This window comes from Chenopodium album, chromosome 22 (assembly GCF_948465745.1).
Source record: "Chenopodium album chromosome 22, dcCheAlbu1.1, whole genome shotgun sequence".
Lineage (NCBI taxonomy): Eukaryota > Viridiplantae > Streptophyta > Magnoliopsida > Caryophyllales > Amaranthaceae > Chenopodium > Chenopodium album.
The window spans coordinates 1,941,554-1,959,053 of NC_137855.1; the positions used below are offsets into that span (position 1 = coordinate 1,941,554).

General features: G+C 35.4%; 1 protein-coding gene across 1 annotated transcript; it reads right to left on the minus strand.

Annotated features, from left to right (window-relative positions):
• On the minus strand, window positions 1-13,449 carry LOC145603573 (DDT domain-containing protein PTM-like). The gene is made up of 9 exons (XM_081659497.1): window positions 11,962-13,449; window positions 11,261-11,869; window positions 7,960-8,932; window positions 6,677-6,959; window positions 6,458-6,582; window positions 4,934-5,394; window positions 3,593-3,621; window positions 2,208-2,915; window positions 1-1,984 (listed from the first exon to the last, which is right to left on the minus strand). The coding sequence occupies exons 1-9, from the start codon at window positions 13,236-13,238 to the stop codon at window positions 366-368; spliced, it is 6,084 nt and encodes a 2,027-aa protein (XP_081515623.1). The 5' UTR covers window positions 13,239-13,449; the 3' UTR covers window positions 1-365.
• Between the last annotated feature and the right edge of the window lie 4,051 nt (window positions 13,450-17,500).

The following is a 17,500-nucleotide window of genomic DNA, read 5'->3' on the forward strand; positions in this document are numbered from 1 at the left end:
TTTAAATTATAAATTTTCATTAAATTACGAAGAATCAACAAAGTATTTATCATTTGATTCTGCTGTAAAAGCTATCCTACCTCTAAGGTCTTTGTATCTGGTCACATGAATCAGAAATTGGGTGACAAAATCATGGAGGTATCACTACCCCCACTGCTACAATTAGTGTCGACAAGAAACTGCAGCCTCTTCCTTTACGTGATTAGAGGCCATAAACAAATACCAAGGTACAAGAATAATGAGCAACGGGTATCATCTATCCTTTCAGCTATTTTTAGATTCTCTGTGTCCATCGGCTCCATCCCATACTGAACTGATGTGCAGAACTGTCGTCCAGTTAGTAGTGTTAAATGTTATCATTTAGCTTATTGCTTTCTTTCCAAGATGCAATTCTCATCAGACTCCCTAAGCAATTTAGACTCCATATCAAGATCTTGACTTTCAATTGAACAGGATACAACTTCCTCGCTGATAAGTATCCCGTTCACAACTCCTACCTCAGGATCTACAATCAGAGTCTCATCCTGGCAAAGATTTCCATCACAACTCGGTGCTGAATGAACTTCAGAGGATCCTTCAGTGCACTGAAGCTGTTGTGCACAATCTGTTTTCTTTTGAATTACAACTCCAGGTAACCCCGGAGCATCCAGAGCCTCACTTGAAGATTCATTAAAAAGAGGTTTGACTTCTCCTAAATAGGATGCAACCTCCTTGCTGGTAGGTGACCCATTTTCTACTCTCAATTCAGAACCTAAAATCAGAGTATCATTCTGGTCAAGATTTCCATCACAATTATGAGCTGAATCAATCTCTACAACACCGGATGAACCTTCATTGCACTGAATCCCTATCGCGTCTGTTTCCTTTCGAACTGCCACAACTTTAGGTAATCCCTGAGGATCCAGAGCCTCACTCACACTTTCAATAAAAAGAGAATTATTATCCTTTGAACAGAATACGGCCTCATTGCTGGTAGGAGACCCATTTCCTTTTTTCAATTCAGAATCTAGCATCGGAGTCTCACCCTGATCCTGATTTCCATCACAATTCTGTGCTGCATGGACTTCCACGACACCGGAAGAACCTCCATTACAGTGAAAATCTAACACACAATTGGTTTCCTTTCGAACTGCAACAACCTTGTCCGGAGCCTCACTTGAAGATTCAATAAAAAGGGTACTAACATCCCCCGAACTAGATGCAATATCATTACCAAGTGACCTGTTTTCAACTCTGGTCTCAGAATCTAGCATTGGAGTGTCATAATGGTCATGAGTTCCATCACATTTTTGTTGAAGCTCTAACACACAATCTGTTGCCTTTTGAATTGCAATAACTTCACGTAATCCCTGGGCATCCGGAGCCTCAATAGAAGCTGCAGTAAAAAGGGTACTGTTGTCCTCTGAACAGGATACAGCCTCCTTGCCAAGTGACCCGTTTTCAACTCTGGTCTCAGACTCTAGCATTGGAGTGTCATCTTGGTCACAAGTTCCATCACATTTTTGTTGAAGCTCTAACACACAATCTGTTGCCTTTTGAATTGCAACAACTTCACGTAATCCCTGGGCATCCGGAGCCTCAATAGAAGCTTCAATAAAAAGGGTACTGTTGTCCTCTGAACAGGATACAGCCTCCTTGCTGGTAGGTGTCCCATTTACTACTCTCAACTCAGAATCTAGCATCAGAGTCTTAACCTGATTAAGATTTCTATCACAATTCTGTGCTAAATGAGCCTCTAAGAGACCAGAAGAATTTTCATTGCACTGAAGCTCTAGCACATTATCTGTATCCTTTCTAACAGCAACAAGTTCTGATGATTCTTGAGCATCACAAGTAGCTTCCATAAAAAGCATACTTTCATCCCTTGATTTGTCAACAAAAGGACAAGCAGGAGGGCTCCTACCGCGGCATATGTGGCATTTGAACCCTATAAGACTATCAATATTTCCTTTGTTAAGTCCAAATGCATGACCATGGAACCAATCTGCAAACAAGAACTCTCTTTCAAAAACCACAGTACATATCATAGAAAATTAACTTAAAGCCATTCAAATTAAAAACGTAATCAAGGTTCAGTAAAGTCTAAGTACATCATGGCATCACCTCCACATATTTCACAAGAACTACACATCAAAGCTGATGTATATTTTTTAAAGCTATTCAAAATTAAAATGTAATCGAGGTTCAGAGAATTCTAAGAACATCACCTCCACATATTTCACAAGAAATATACATCGAAGCTGATGTAGACCCTTGCTGAGAGCAGAGAGAGCATTTAGGTTGATCATCAATCTCAGCAGATAATTCAGATGGCACAAGGAGTTTTCTTCTTTTAAATTGTATTACCCGCTCATCATTTGGCTTCCTAGATAGCAAAAGGCCGTTTATCCAGAATGAATGGAGAATTTGTGATCTTTTCTTTTGCCAGGAGATGCGCTTCGGGGTTTTCTTTGATGCCAAATTCCTACGCTTATTCCTTTTCCTCTTTTTTCCTCCAGCAGAACTATTAGTATGCAGAGTTGTACATATTGCTTTCCTAGCAGAACTATTAGAATGCAGAGTTGTACAATTCGCTTTTCTAGCAGAACGGCGCAAAGTAACACCAGTAGAGACATTGGTAATTTTCTGTGATGGAGACTGCTCATGGGACAACTTCTTTTTAGCATTTCGCAGAAGCACTTTTCTACGACTGCCTAAGGGTCTTCCCTTCTTCCGAGGCATAGCTCTCAGTGCTGCAGAGTGCCCTTCACTGACAAACTTTACATTTTTCACGGCCCGAAGTTTACCAATTTTCCGTTTCCCCAGATTGCTTTCTTTCTTTACATGCTTCCCTGCCCGGCATTTGTGACATGTATATGAGCATCCAGAAGTAATTCCCTCTGAAGACTTCATGACATGTCTTTTATGAAAATACCCTAAAAATGGATGCCGATTTGTCAGATTCATCCAGATATATGAAGCAAAATTTAAATTTCATGCAAGTATACCAATAAAACCAACCAAAAATGCCATGCACCCATGCAAGGGCCAAGGACACCAACAACAACATCCATAACAGTTGTGTACAAGACTACAAGTACCAAATCAACAACAAAATCATACGTGATCGAAAAAATTTAAGCTTCATCTACAAGATAGATATTGTAATTTCCCTAGGAAGATTTAGCATAGAAAGAGAACTTCAAGAGAAGAGGGAATAGAAAACAATCCTACAACCCCAATACAAGAAAGAATTCATAGAGATATAAGCATGTTCAAACAAATATCAAAAGATTACTATTGTAACCATCACTCAAAGTGCAGAATTCAGCAACGCCTCCAAAAGTTACAAAAGTCCATTTCCTTTACATAAAGTGTATTCTTAGTAAACAATGATTGCTTTATATATCAAAGTTTTGTTACATGCAGCAATAAAACAACTAAAGTTAGTCTATACTTCAGACTCGAAGTTGTCTTCTTCCATCAGTAATAAAATACAAGGACGTGATATTAATCATGATATTGATTTCTTCGAAGGAGTAGTAAGCAAAGACATAACACCATAACCACATCAACCATCATTCAAAAGCCATTATCAAAAAAAAAAACGTACCGTTGCAAAGTTGACAGCTCACAGCTTCACTGAAAATGCAAAGAAATTTGCATCAGTTCTACAAGAAATCATGATAATACAGAAACCATTCGCAGAAGTATGCTCCCACCAAGCAAAAGCAAGCAAATTCTCATCTTGTAACAAAGTACCAAACTCATATGACATCAGATATTCTTTCAAGTTATTCCAATAAAGAAACAACACCACCACAATTTAGCGATACTGTCTCAATATATACAAGAACACTTCGATATCACAAATCATCTTTACTCCATATCACACTCACACAACATCAAATGTGTGTGAGAGATACCCCCAGACCCCAAAAACCTATGGTGTTTTTCAAAAACCAATGCCATGACAGATTCAGGCTATGCAGAAAATGAAAAATCATACTTATATTCATGTGGCAGTGGCTCCAACAAAAATAAAAGGAAAAGGTATAAGTGTATAACTGTACAGTATACCAACCAAATGTGCAGAACACAGTATTCAAACCTAAAGTCCAGAATAAGAAATGAAAGATCAAAAACTCAAATCCCACACAAAGAGCATGTCCCCAAAACAAAAGTTCAGTTTAGCAAAGACTCTAAACCTATCAATCTATAGATTCCAGGCCAAATTGCCAAAATAGAAGATATATGATGTGAATTTGAGTAGCTCTGTTAAAGAATCAAATTCGGCATTTTTCTTTTACATATAGGCAAAAACAATTCTAGAACAATCTAACAATGAATCCTAAATTACATAGAAAATAAATGCCTAAGACTAGGACTTCTAAGTTCAAACAATAATGATAATACATGTTTACAATACATGTAAAATCCATCCTAAAGGGACTAGGAAAACCATGTAGGACTCTTAAGTAAACATTTAAAAGATATGACTTATCCTAACTAGATTAGAATTAAGCCTTAGCTTCCTTGTACATCAAAATTCCTTTCCAACCCAACTACCATCGCATCAAAATAGACATGTAACCAATATAAAAACCCAAAACAACAGCATACAGAGTATACTCACAAAACCCAAATAAGATGTCAACTTTGATTCTTTAGTGAAGCTACTCAAATTTACATCCAGAAAACCAAACTAAAGCAGGAAACAGTTATCTAGAAGAAATACAAACAGCCAAAGACCTGAATTATAATGTTCCTTGCTGACCACACAAACAGGCAATATCGTCAAAAATAATTTATTTATTTCCCCATATCCAGTTCTGTTGTCAATTTAACACCACCTAATACAGTAGTCCTAAACAAACTATTATAGCACTGCCAATTCACAACAGATCATAAGAGAAAAAATAGATGAAATTTTACAAGAATGGAATTGATATACCTAATCAGCACATTCTTGTTACAGTGTCCACATTGATAACTGTCAGCCCTTTCTGCTCTTGAGAACAGATAGTCAAAACCTTTTTCCTTCGAAGGCTTCTTACACACTTTAACACCTTTTCGGAATTTATCATAATTTTTCTTACCAGCCTTGCGGGTTATTCTTTTCTCCTCAAAACTCTTCAAGAGATATAAAGGAACATACACCTCATCCAACCAATATTTTTTCCTCTCACAGTCAGATTTTTCAAACTTTTGCCCATGTTTGAGAACAACATCTGGAACACTTCTTCTCTTACCAAAATCCAAAAGATATCTTGCAACTGTACCTTCTGAACACTTACGCCTGATTATGACTTTCTTAAACAGCCTGATCGACTTTATGGAGTTCTTGTCCAATAGAGAATGAGAGTGAGTATTCTCAATATCATCCCAGCGAATAACCAGGTCAAACTCTCTCACCTGAGACAACAACATATAACAATAACTGGCTCTATAGGCATAAGCATAAGTAGTGCTGAAGCACAAAAATAGTTTACTCTATAAATTCCACAGCCTCAACATATCATAATGCCCTGGAAAGTAGGTTACATCATAGTCATAGGCATAATCACATGTGAAACTCGAAAGTTAAATTACATAATCAGTGCTCAACATTAAAAACAATGGCAGGGCTGATACTATCACAAAAATGTTTTTTTTAAAGGAGGGGGGGGGGGGGGGGGGGGGGTTAAAATGTACTGGAAGAGATTACCAAAAAAAATACATAAGATTTTTTCACATGTTTACGTAACCTATGCAAAACTGCAATTTCTATGAACATAACTTTGACAAAAACTTAGGTTGAAATAAAAACAATTAGAGAGAAATGAGAGGATCTGCATATCAAACGGCATAAAAAGCTTAAGTTGATGGCATCAGATACACAGATCTACTTGCAGTAAAAAAAAGCAGAACAAGAGCAAAGAAGCATGTATCTGTTATATGGTGTAAACGTTCAGAGTAAAAATGAAATTAGAGTAGTAGTTAGTAGACTAGTGTACTAGTCAATAAGACTACATAAAGATTTAAACTCCACCTGTCTTTCTTTTGTTTGTGTACTACATACCCTTTTTGGTAAGACTCCCCCTTAAAATGACATTATTGCCATCGTGAATTGTGATAAAGGACAGACCGACAGACAGTGGTGGTTCGTCATCAATATTTCATTCTCTTACTTTAAACTAATTCCACATGTTTCTCCATTTCTTGTTTCCATGCAACATAGGCTTATAACGATTTAACAAACATTAGTATTTAAAAGGATGCACTCAGTTAATTTGGAAGATCAGAGGGCTTGGAACATCATGTAAATTCTTAAAAATAGAGTTTTTTGAAGCATCTGAAAGCCTGAAACCACCAAGTAGATTCTTGATGTCTCATTTCACACAACAGAATAGTAAAATCAGGATAGACTATAAACCTGGAGGATATGAAAGGCTATTCTAAAAGTGGCCACTAAATAACAGTTGATGAGCAAAATTACCTGCAAAGCCAGCTGCTCAAGACTTGTGGATGTTTCTACAGCAGCCCGCCATGCAACACATTTAGTTCGCCTAGCAATTTCAGAAGCATCAGGATATTGTATATCCGGTAACTTCATGCAGCCAGCTGCAAAAAGTCAGGCTTCAACTGAGTTGAAAGAACATGTGATTGCTAAAAGTGTATGTAATACTGACCTCAAAGAGCCAAAACATAATAATACCTTTTCGGGCCACTTTCAAAGCCAATGAGCGAGGTATGCCTTTCCAATTGAATAGACTACGAGAAGTCTTACCCCCTCTCCACCAAAAGAAAACTAAACCACGACCAGCAGTTGATGATTTATTTTCTGAGTCTGCATATCTAACCTTCTTTCTGCTGAGACCGTTCTTTGAAGTTGCACGTGAACTGGCCACAAAGTGAGAAGCTGAACCCATAGTAGTAACCAAGTCAACATGTTTCCACCAATCAGCAGAAATAGCCAAAGGACGTATGTTGGCCTCCAGCTTCATGTACAGCAACAAAAATAAATACCAGAAATTCAGAAAATGATGAAGGCAAAATACCAACCAATTAAATCTCTGAAAGTATGAAGAAGGAAATTCACATATAAAACTAATAATTACTAGATTAATCTACAAAAGGAAGCAGCATAATACTTTTAGTTCATCATTTCATTGTGCTACTCCATGTAGGTCAACAAATTCAAAAGGCCTGGAGCACAATGACCAATCAGATACAAAGCATCCTTGGCAACCAAACAAAGAAAAAATGCAAACAAACAAAATGTTCAGTTACATAAAGTAGTATTCACTAATGCTCATAGTATTCAAACTGGATAACCTGCCAAAATATCACGATTGCACCTGAAGTCTTGAAAGGTCCCCTTTGTAATAAATTTTTGCCCACCCCCCAACACGTCACCCCAAAATCCAGTTACAATAAGTCAATAAGATAGAATGAATATGACTCTCTGGAACTTAAACCGACAACTCTGTAAATAGCAAAGACTGACTCATATTCTCAGTCACATTCAAATTAGTTAAATAGCTTTTCCAACAGTATTGTATATTATAAGTATACTTTTATAAAATGGGGCTAGTCACCCCAAATTTAATAAATGTACAACTTACATCAAATAAAAGCCACCCCTTTTGAAAACTTGGCTTTAATGCGAATTGGATTGACATTTATGTAATTCGGGGTGGTAAACTGATAATTATTAAATTTGAGGTGACTAAGCTTGTTGTATACAAAAACGCTTTGCGAAGTTTTAAACTTCAACTCATTGACTAACTGGTCAGTGAAAATTAGATAAGCTAGCATTTGTAATACTTTGCATAAAATTACCATATACATCTCAAAACTTCTTCCAAAAGATCAGCAATTATTTTCAAGAATTTCAAAAAGATTACGTATTCTACCATTAGTTGCACAAATTACCTATAATTCACATTTTAAGACTGAAGATGTTTTTAAATCAGGATGTTAGAGAGAAAACATTACCGTAAGCAGAGGGAGTTTCAGTGAAGAAACATCACATGCCTTGAGGACACGTTGACGCCAAAGCTCACTGTATTGAGGTCGCAGCCATGGACCAGAGAGAAGTCCCCGCAGGCGCTCTTCCATACAAAGAATGTAGCAAATGACATCTACAAGATGACCCTTCTTATTCCTTTTTGACAGGATACCATCAATTTCTTCTTTAAGAGCATCTGAAACAGATATTCCATTCGGGGTACTGAATAAACAACCTCTTCCTTCAACAGGAAATCTGCAACAGTAGCACCATCCACATTTTTCTATCTGTCTCTTCCTATTTAGGTCTTGAATAGTAGTCCAACAAGACTTTACAGACTTCTTCTGAATAAACTTCAACTGAATTGAAATGATCTCCTCCTCAGTCTTAGGAGCATCTTTACCAGTGGGTTTTCTCAATAATTCTTCAACAATCGAAGATGCTGTCCGAGCAAAGCTGTAGCTATTCAGATAATTATCTCCAGATTGCTCTTCTAACACATCCTCCTCTTTAGCCTTCAAAACCGATCTACCTTTTCTCGCAGGGCCTTTTTTCTTCCTCAGTTTAGAAGATGAAAGCTTCTTTCCAGATGTACCTCTGGCAGCCATATTGGGCACAGGTCTACAAGATTTTTGAATCAACTCATTCTCCTGCAAAACTTCACCGGATCCTTCAGAACTTGTAAGTAGATTGTTTGTTTCTCTGCAAGTTTTTGCAGTATCTGAACCAAGCAAGTCTGCAGGTTCAGAAATTTCAGAGCCCGAATGACCAGAATATCTTGTATTGATGATTTTTTTTGATTTCCTTCCATCATACTCAGTTGGGAAGCCCCAATATTGAGAAATTGCACTTAGGATTGAGCTGTATAAAATAGAAGATGATTGCAGAAGTTGAATAACATCACTGAGGTCATCTTTGTGGTAATAACTACATACAGCCTCAGCATCACTGGAATCTGATCTGTGAATTTTAATAACATATCAATACAAAGATATGTTTTAGGCAAATAATATTCTTCTCCTTCCATCTTTATCAGTAGAATGGCATAACAAACTGAAGGAAAACCAGATGATGTACTATTAAATGTTGAAATTTTGCATGAAATAAGGAAAAAGAACATAAATGTAACCACCGGAGTAACAGAGACACAATAGAATCATTAAACATGAACCTGTGAACCTAAACTTTTTCAAGAGTTACATTTTAAGCTTTTCCCAACAGATGTTTAAAATGTAAATCTCTTACCCATCAGAATATGTATTGTCATCGGTACACACTACACAGTTGCCAGATATTACTGTTGATCAAATTCCAAACATCAGAACAGGTATTGGAGTCTTCTTTGTTCAGAACTAATTTTTGGCCCCGTGCAATACACGGATTTATAAGGTTAAAATTATAGTCGGTTGAAACTATATAGAATTAATTGAAATTAAAAGACTTGTGTAACAATTTTATTTTATTTTTTTTCAAATTTGAATTTATTAATGTCTATCTTTTAAATTCTCAATAATGTGTTGCATAAATAAAATTTAATAAATGAATTTTAATTTATTAAAAGAATTTTTTAATTAAAAAAAATAAATAGCATTTTGGAGGGAAAATTTTTCACAAAATTATGCCAAGTGTCCCTTTGGTGATTACTTTATTATATAGTATAGATTCAAAAGTACACTTTTGAAGTTCTTTCTAGTCAACAAATAAGATGTCATTTAAAAATTTATAGTTTTTCCCTTAAATTACAAGTACACATAAGCCAGTAGGTGACAGCTATGATGAGTGAGATATGAAGACTTTCAGAGAAAATCAGATACTAAACTTGCTGGATAAAGGATATAATGAGAGAGAAAAAAATCTATCGTAAATCTATCCTCAATGAAGACTCTAATCCCAATAAATATCCTATATGCCATCCTGACAGAACAAGTGCTTACAGAAGAAAGTGAAAAAACCAGTGAGAAATAGTAATATCTCCAAGTAGTAAATACTCCCTCAGTCAAACTGAGACTGTCAGCCTAATACTTCATGCCTTGCTATATGGTTGGTCATAAATCCTAAGGTGGACACGAGGAAGAGATAACAGTTTGTCAATTCTTGGATCATCAGAGTTTAACCAAAAACATTGTGGAGACCTCTACTTCTACAGAAAATTGAGAGGAAAAGAAGACAAGCAGAATTGTGGAGAAACCCCAAGATATATTCTATTTTTTTTTTAAAGGAGCCCCAGCTTCCTTCCATTGACCACCAAAAAAGACAACCATGATTAAGATTATTGCAATTTATCTCAGAACCCTACCTCTTTCAAACGACTCTAAACCCTGAATAAATAAAAAATATATATAAATATAAGCATTAGATCCACCCACATCCTTAAGAGGGTGTAATCAACCAGCAATTTAGCAATGATATCTACACCATCATTCAGAGACATGTAAAAGCCACTTAGCCTGTCAATAAGCAGTATTCAAGTCCAGTGTCTAACAAAAGCGACACATGCTCTATATTCAAGAAAGAAAAATAGGAAACGCTTTCAAAAGTTTCTAGGAGTAAAAGCCACCAAGGAACACCAAACACTTAACATTTTTCCAACATCTACCCATACCTAAAGGTTATGAAGCATAAATAGTACAACACTTCTTCAGCTCTAAGAATTCTACAACCAGCGGGAAAAAAACTTCGGAAAGAATAGGCAATCATGCTTTTCAATCTATCTTCTTCTAAGAAAAAGGAATACATCAGTTTTGAATTCTTATGCTACCAATTTTGTGTTCAATCATTTTTTACCAGTTATGCTGTTCAAAGAGCTGTTACATACTATGTATCTTATAGAAAATGAAATTTGCTTCTCAAGTTTCCCCCTTGATTTAAAAACCACAAGTTATGAGCTACCTAAGGAGTACTTATACCCTAAAAATCACATTTCTATGCATCTTTCTGGATGAATAACAGAAAATAACAAACCTTGCTTTTGTTGATGGCACTTTATCATGCTCTACATTGATTCAAAGTACTTGGAAACAAATCATAAAAGAGGTCCATTTCTTAAGTAAGATAGCATATCTACATTCATTCTGTTTCATCCTGGTAAAAGTAATAGTAAAATAAAGCCAAGTTATATACTGTCGGCTTCTAACCACATTGGTAACATTTGTAGCAAGAAAGTTATTCAGAAACTCAGACACAGCAACTCTAAAGCCAGACCATGTAGATATATAAAAAAAAATATTCAAAAAAAGCTAAGTGTAATAAATATGGTAATTTAGCGAAACGAAATTCCAAGGAGCTTACACCAAAAGGTAGTCAAAGCAGCTGAAAAAAAGGCGTCCACAAGTATCAGTTCCAAGTAACTCTGCACCGCGAATGTATTTCTGAGGTTTGTTGGCAAATTTCAGTTTGCCAATCACACATTCTGGACAGTACCAGTTACCTTCTGGCAAAAGACTGCTGACAATTCCAACACATTTTGAATGATATGCAGCTGGACAACCATCACAGCATATCAAGTTCCCATCCATCTTACAAAGGCAACACTCATCACTGTTTCCATCAGCTACCTCTTCTTTCATGCCTTCACTTGGGCAAGAGTCCACCGGAACGTCTAAAGAGGTTCTCCTTTTCCTATCATTGCACACCGTTCGACCAGTATCCATATTAGCTTCTGCAATACCTGTCCTTTTACTAAGCTCTGATCTAATGGCCTCAACTTCAACAACATCATCACAAAGACAACGAAGCAATTCTATCTTCACCTCTGCTGGGTTTTTGTAGTATTCGCCCTCAAATAGCTTCAAGTGATTGAAAGAAAAACCAGACTTCAAACCTGAACTGTGAATAAGGAGATATTCAACCATAAACACAGGCCATGTAATTGCATCCAGAAAATCCCAGTTCAAATTCCTATCATTATAAAACAAAGAGTAAAATTAATCAATCACAAGGTCGATTTTTTATTTGCCAACAATCTTTAATATTCAAAGTGTAAACTTTACCTCAAACAAATTGATGCAGATTCACATCCCTCACTTGCAAGCAATTCTAAATGCGTTCTCAATGTTTGCAAGATGGCGACATGAATTAAGTCAATTAATTGATTAGATACCCTGCTCTTCAATGCTGCTACAAGATCTTCCAATTCAAAAGGACTCAAGTATAATTTGGTACTAAACGACCTAAGGCAAGCATATACAGAGAAAATATCTAACACAGGAATTCCCTCTAAATTTAAATTAGCTGAAGACGGTGGCAATTCAATCTTAGGAGGAGTTTGAGGTTCTATGATTCTTTCCAGCACCTGAGGAGCAGGCTTTTCTTCTGCTTCATCAATAACCCCCGACACCACAGACATATCATTCACTTCATCTTCTACCAAGGCACTAGAAGCATCATTCTCATTTACAGCAGCAGCCTTTGTTCGTCGTGCACTTCTTCTCAACACAGTTTCTGTTGGAGTACTTAAATTCTTCTGCATCTTTCTCCTCTTCCTACGACCAGAATTTCCATCCTGGCATTGATTCGGTGTCACAGCCTCCACACCACCTCCATCTAATTGATAATCACAAACCCGACTATTTACAGGATTAGCATCAACAGCACTGACATCCCCATCTTTCACTTCTTCGCCTAAACCTACACAAGAATTGATATTTATTGTCCCATTCTCCCCGTTAACGCCCTCGTCATCAATCCCTAAATTCAAATCGAACCCGCGTTCTATCCTCTCAGCTAAACCAACCTCTTCAATCCTAGTGTCATCCCCAACAAACCCATCATCATCTACACTCAAATTCAAGTCAATACCACCCCTAACTTCCCCATTTTGAACCCCATCATCGACATTTAACCCTCGGTTCAAATCTAAACCATCATTTCCATCAATACCATCCAAATTCCCATTAACATTAACAGAAACATTACAATCATTCACTGCAGTTCGACCTAATTCAGACTCAACCACTAAATTCTGTTGCGAATTATCAACTTCCAAATTGTCAGAAGATTTACCTGGATCATTACGACGCCGTTTCTTGGGTTTCCTCCCAACTTTTCTTGTCGCAACTTTCTGATTCCCAGCAATTGAGTTAACAGCAGCAACAGACGAAGAAGAAGAGATCAAACGAGTAACCTCGGACAAATCAGCTTCCTCGGAATCGCCGTCTTCGTATAAGATTTTGAAAAAACCAGTTAAAGAATCGTATGATTCAACAACTCCTTCAAAAACCCCAAACCCTTTGAACTCCTTCGACACAGTTTTCCCCACAAATTCCATCAATTCGATTATTGGGAGTAAAATTAGGGTTTTGAAATGGGGGAAATTGAAAGGATCTGCTGCTAGTGCAGCAAATCAAACCAGAAAAACGCCCAAAATTTTTGACAGAAAAAAAAATGGAAAAAAGAAAAAGAAAGGGGGAAAATCAAATGTTAGTGGGGAAAGAAAGAGGGGAGGTTGGAGATGTTAGCGAGTTTGTTGCACACTCTCTCTCACCCTTCAACCCCCCCAATAGTGTGGAGAGTTGGTGCTTTTTAGGTCTCGTGCGGATATTAAAACATTAAAGCGGTCAAAAGTTAACCCGACGTGACAATGCGATACGAATCGGACACAATATGTCAATATGTGTTGGTCTATTGAACCTTTTTTACTGCCCATAGATGGAAGTCAGTGAATACAATATATAGTGTATCATATATGGGTTAGGTTAATACTGAGATGACATGATACGACATAACATGTTCGATAACTTCACGTGCAATGTATGTCGTTTTAACAGGTTTATTGTATCATAAATGGGTTAGGTTAGTGAATAAGACGACATGACACGACATAACATGTTTGATAGCTTCATGTGCACTGCATCATATTTGCATGGTGTATTTGGGCATGTTCTCTACAGATTAAGTTCAGTTCAGTTCCTAATTTCCTTCTCTCATAAAATATTCAATTCAGTTAAGTTCAGTTCGACTCAATTCAGTAAATCAGAACATGTCCTTAGTTTCTAACGAAAATGGTTGTAGATGGTTGGCATGCATGGTATCTTAGCATAGGTTTTGAAATCTATCTTGTATCATATTTTTGCTTGCTCTAAGTTTTCTATAGATTTGTGCATAAAGTGACTAACAAGTTTTCTATTATAATGCTTTAAGATCATGTACAACGGTGAGTCAGTACCCTCCTCAGAACTATCTCTCACTTTTTTTGAGTTAGCTTACCATTGAAATATCTGACTCATTACTTACTCACAGTGTGAGGTAGCAACGTCTGAAGCGGCACTGAGTATGAGCGTGAGTTGCTGACTTTCTAAACCAAAGAATCTGATTTTTTTTAGGTCCAATTATTGTAACACCCCCGATTTACTAGCTAATAATAAACAATAAATAAAGGAAAATAAACAACCTTTAAATAAAATTGCGGAAGCATACACCTAAATCGGAGGTATTACCGCCACACTCGACAATCTGTCAAGTGCTAAGGCTTACAAAATCCCAATAATTACAAACCAATAATCTAGGTGAGCTATTTGTACAACTTTACAAACTCGTTATACGAACTAATCGAAACACTTGAGCTCCTTTAGCTACGATCACTTGATCAACCTGCTAAAACAATCTTGTCTGCTCACCATTAAGGACAAATTCCAAAATAGATCGTCGCAGGGCCACCATAAGAAAAAGACATGGCCGCAGACACAAGTAGCACAACAAAATAACACACACGTCAGCAAAAAGCTGAGTAATCACCATATATCAGAATACAGAGTATAATAGAATAATTAACATTACTAGCTCAATTAAATAATGTAGTTCAAAACTACATAACACATTGTACTCTGAAAATAACCTTGAATAATAATACAAACCCTTTTACTCAATTAACTGATCATACCCAATAAGTGTGCCATGCTCTTTGTTCTATACCTAGCCTTGGACATGGGTAATTCGAATAAAACCAACAAGTATAAAAACTTGAATACTCCCAATAATTAGAAAACACCTTGAACCAGACCACATACGGGCCAATTCCCACTGTAGGGGACCATAGAAAAATAAATAATAAAGATTGTACCTCATTCTTAACTCATGATCATTATCTCCTTACCAACATGCCAAGGACTAAGGTCTATAACGCCGAGCCTCAAACCAAGAACAAAATAATAATTTCTCAACCTTTTGATCTCATACTTGATCAAATAATCATTCACAACCAATAATGTATATCTCAACAATGGCACAGATTCCCAAATAACATAACAATTTAAACTCCGTTCAATCATAGTATATCTCAACTCTGATATGACAATAAAACTAATACCCAAATATAATACTCTGCATTAACAACCCTAAAACCTCAATAAAACAATACTCCCTATAACAACAACATTAAAACCCTAGAAATAATTGTACAATTAATTATATACAACAAAAATAATACGATACTCAAATAATCCAATCAAATTATATAATACCACACACTTATATATATGTAAATCTTGATCATACAAATAACCAAATTATAAATTTTACACATGACAATACAAAATACAAACAATACAACAATAATTAATAATTAAACAACTTCGGCAACAAAAGATGCGTGTGATTACACATAACAAATAATACAATCAAATTAATCAAACATCTCCAAATTGATGAAGTGTGATTACCTTTTATTCAGGAAACAATTAAGCGAACCGCACTCACGCACAAGATACTCCACCATCAAAAATAAAACTCACGCATAAAACTTGTAATTTTGGGAAAACTAATAATAATGGGTTTATCATGGAGATAAATATTTATTATATGAATTAATGGAAATTATGCTACAGCTAGCTTTAAGCCACGAGCATAATGGAGTAAAGAGATAGGAATTTTAATATCAATACGGCAGCAAGGTTTATTTATCAAAAACTTGGGCTAAAATAGTTTATATATGCTTAAAAATAGAGAGTCCTGTTTAAAATTAAATAGGGTTTTAAACCTTTCCAAACTCTAAAATAAAAAAAAAATTATAGGATTAGGAAAGTTATTTAATAAATAAAAATAAACTATATATAAAATCATAAAATATTCGGGTATTACAATTATCACATGACACTTGTCATGAATATTGCAAGTTGTGTTTGATGTTTGCTATTTGTGTTTGATGTTTGCTGTAGAAATGCAACGGCTATATTAATTTTTAACAGTTAGTATTGCTATAATGCTCCAACGGTAGTTTCTCACTTCATTTAAACATATTTCCAAAAAATAATTTCACCAACGGTATAATTATAATTTTATCTATAAATAGAGCCTAATATTGATATAGTTTCTCACCCTTAAAATTTCACTCTTCTTTTTTTCATTATAAAAATAATTTGTGATTATGGATCTTAATAATCCTAATTACGGAAATGGTTCCTCTCAAAATAATCCAAATAACCAATCTTCCAATTCTCCAAATTTTCAAAGTAATTTTCATTTTGATCCAAATAACCCTTATAATCCAAATGCTCAAAAGATGTTATTTTATAACATTCCTAACCAACCAACGCATCCAAACCAACAATTTGTACTATTTATAATGACTATTAATATTGCACTAAAGAATGTCTAACTTTTTTTAATTAATTATGTAAGTTCAAATATTACAAATAAATAATAGAGATTAATATATGTTTTAAAAAATATAAAATAAAACAAGAGTGAGAAAGAGAAAATGATGGGGTAGTTAGGAGAGAGAATGGTGAGTAAGCTCACCATTGTAGATAAATAAATAAGGTGACTCACACTAGTAGCTTATGATAGTGGAAGGTGAGGTGGAAGATGATTTGGAAAAAAAATAAATAAAAAAGATAGTTGAAAGTGAGGTGGATAATGGTGAGTAACCTCACCAATGCTCATGCTCTAACTCACATCAATTTATTCCCCTATCCACACGTTCCACTATGTTTGTGTGAAAACATACTATACAACTTGAAGTACCTTCAACCATTTCGATAGTCACCAAACATGAAGTATAATTAAGTGCTTCTCCATTTTGCACTTGAAATTGATTTGGCGGTATAATATTCTAAGTATATAATAATCTATAACTAGCTTAAAGCTTTAAAAAATTATGTTTTATCATTAATGTAAATTTGAATATGTAAATTGGTCACTTATCGATGTTATCAATTATCATATTCATCATTATACGTGAAATCGTGATATAAATACAAACAAACTCAACTGCTCAAAAGTGCGATGATTTAAAAGAACAATATCAATCGTAAATTCATAATACATAGCTCGTTTAATCAAACATATTTTTTTAAAAAGTTCGATTAAATCAAATGATCGTTTAAGTATACTATGTCGGTATGTCCTCCATATGATTAATTTTGTAATTGTAATCTACTTAACTCGAGAACAAGTATAGAACTATGGATAGCGTGACATAAGAAGAAAACTGGACAAAATTATGATCGAGTTACTTGCAAATTCAGCGTTTAACATCACAAATTTATAATGACTTTTAACAAATATAATGACCTAAGAAATTACAATTATCAC

What these genes read in the sequence shown, in the direction of transcription:
- LOC145603573 (XM_081659497.1), bottom strand. Translation starts at nt 13,238, where the DNA reads ATGGAATTTGTGGGGAAAACTGTGTCGAAGGAGTTCAAAGGGTTTGGG. An exon ending in TTGAGCAGCTGGCTTTGCAG is followed by an intron (nt 5,395 to 6,457) that starts GTAATTTTGCTC and finishes TTGTTGTCTCAG; the next exon opens with GTGAGAGAGTTTGACCTGGT. An exon ending in AACAAGAATGTGCTGATTAG is followed by an intron (nt 3,622 to 4,933) that starts GTATATCAATTC and finishes TTGCATTTTCAG; the next exon opens with TGAAGCTGTGAGCTGTCAAC.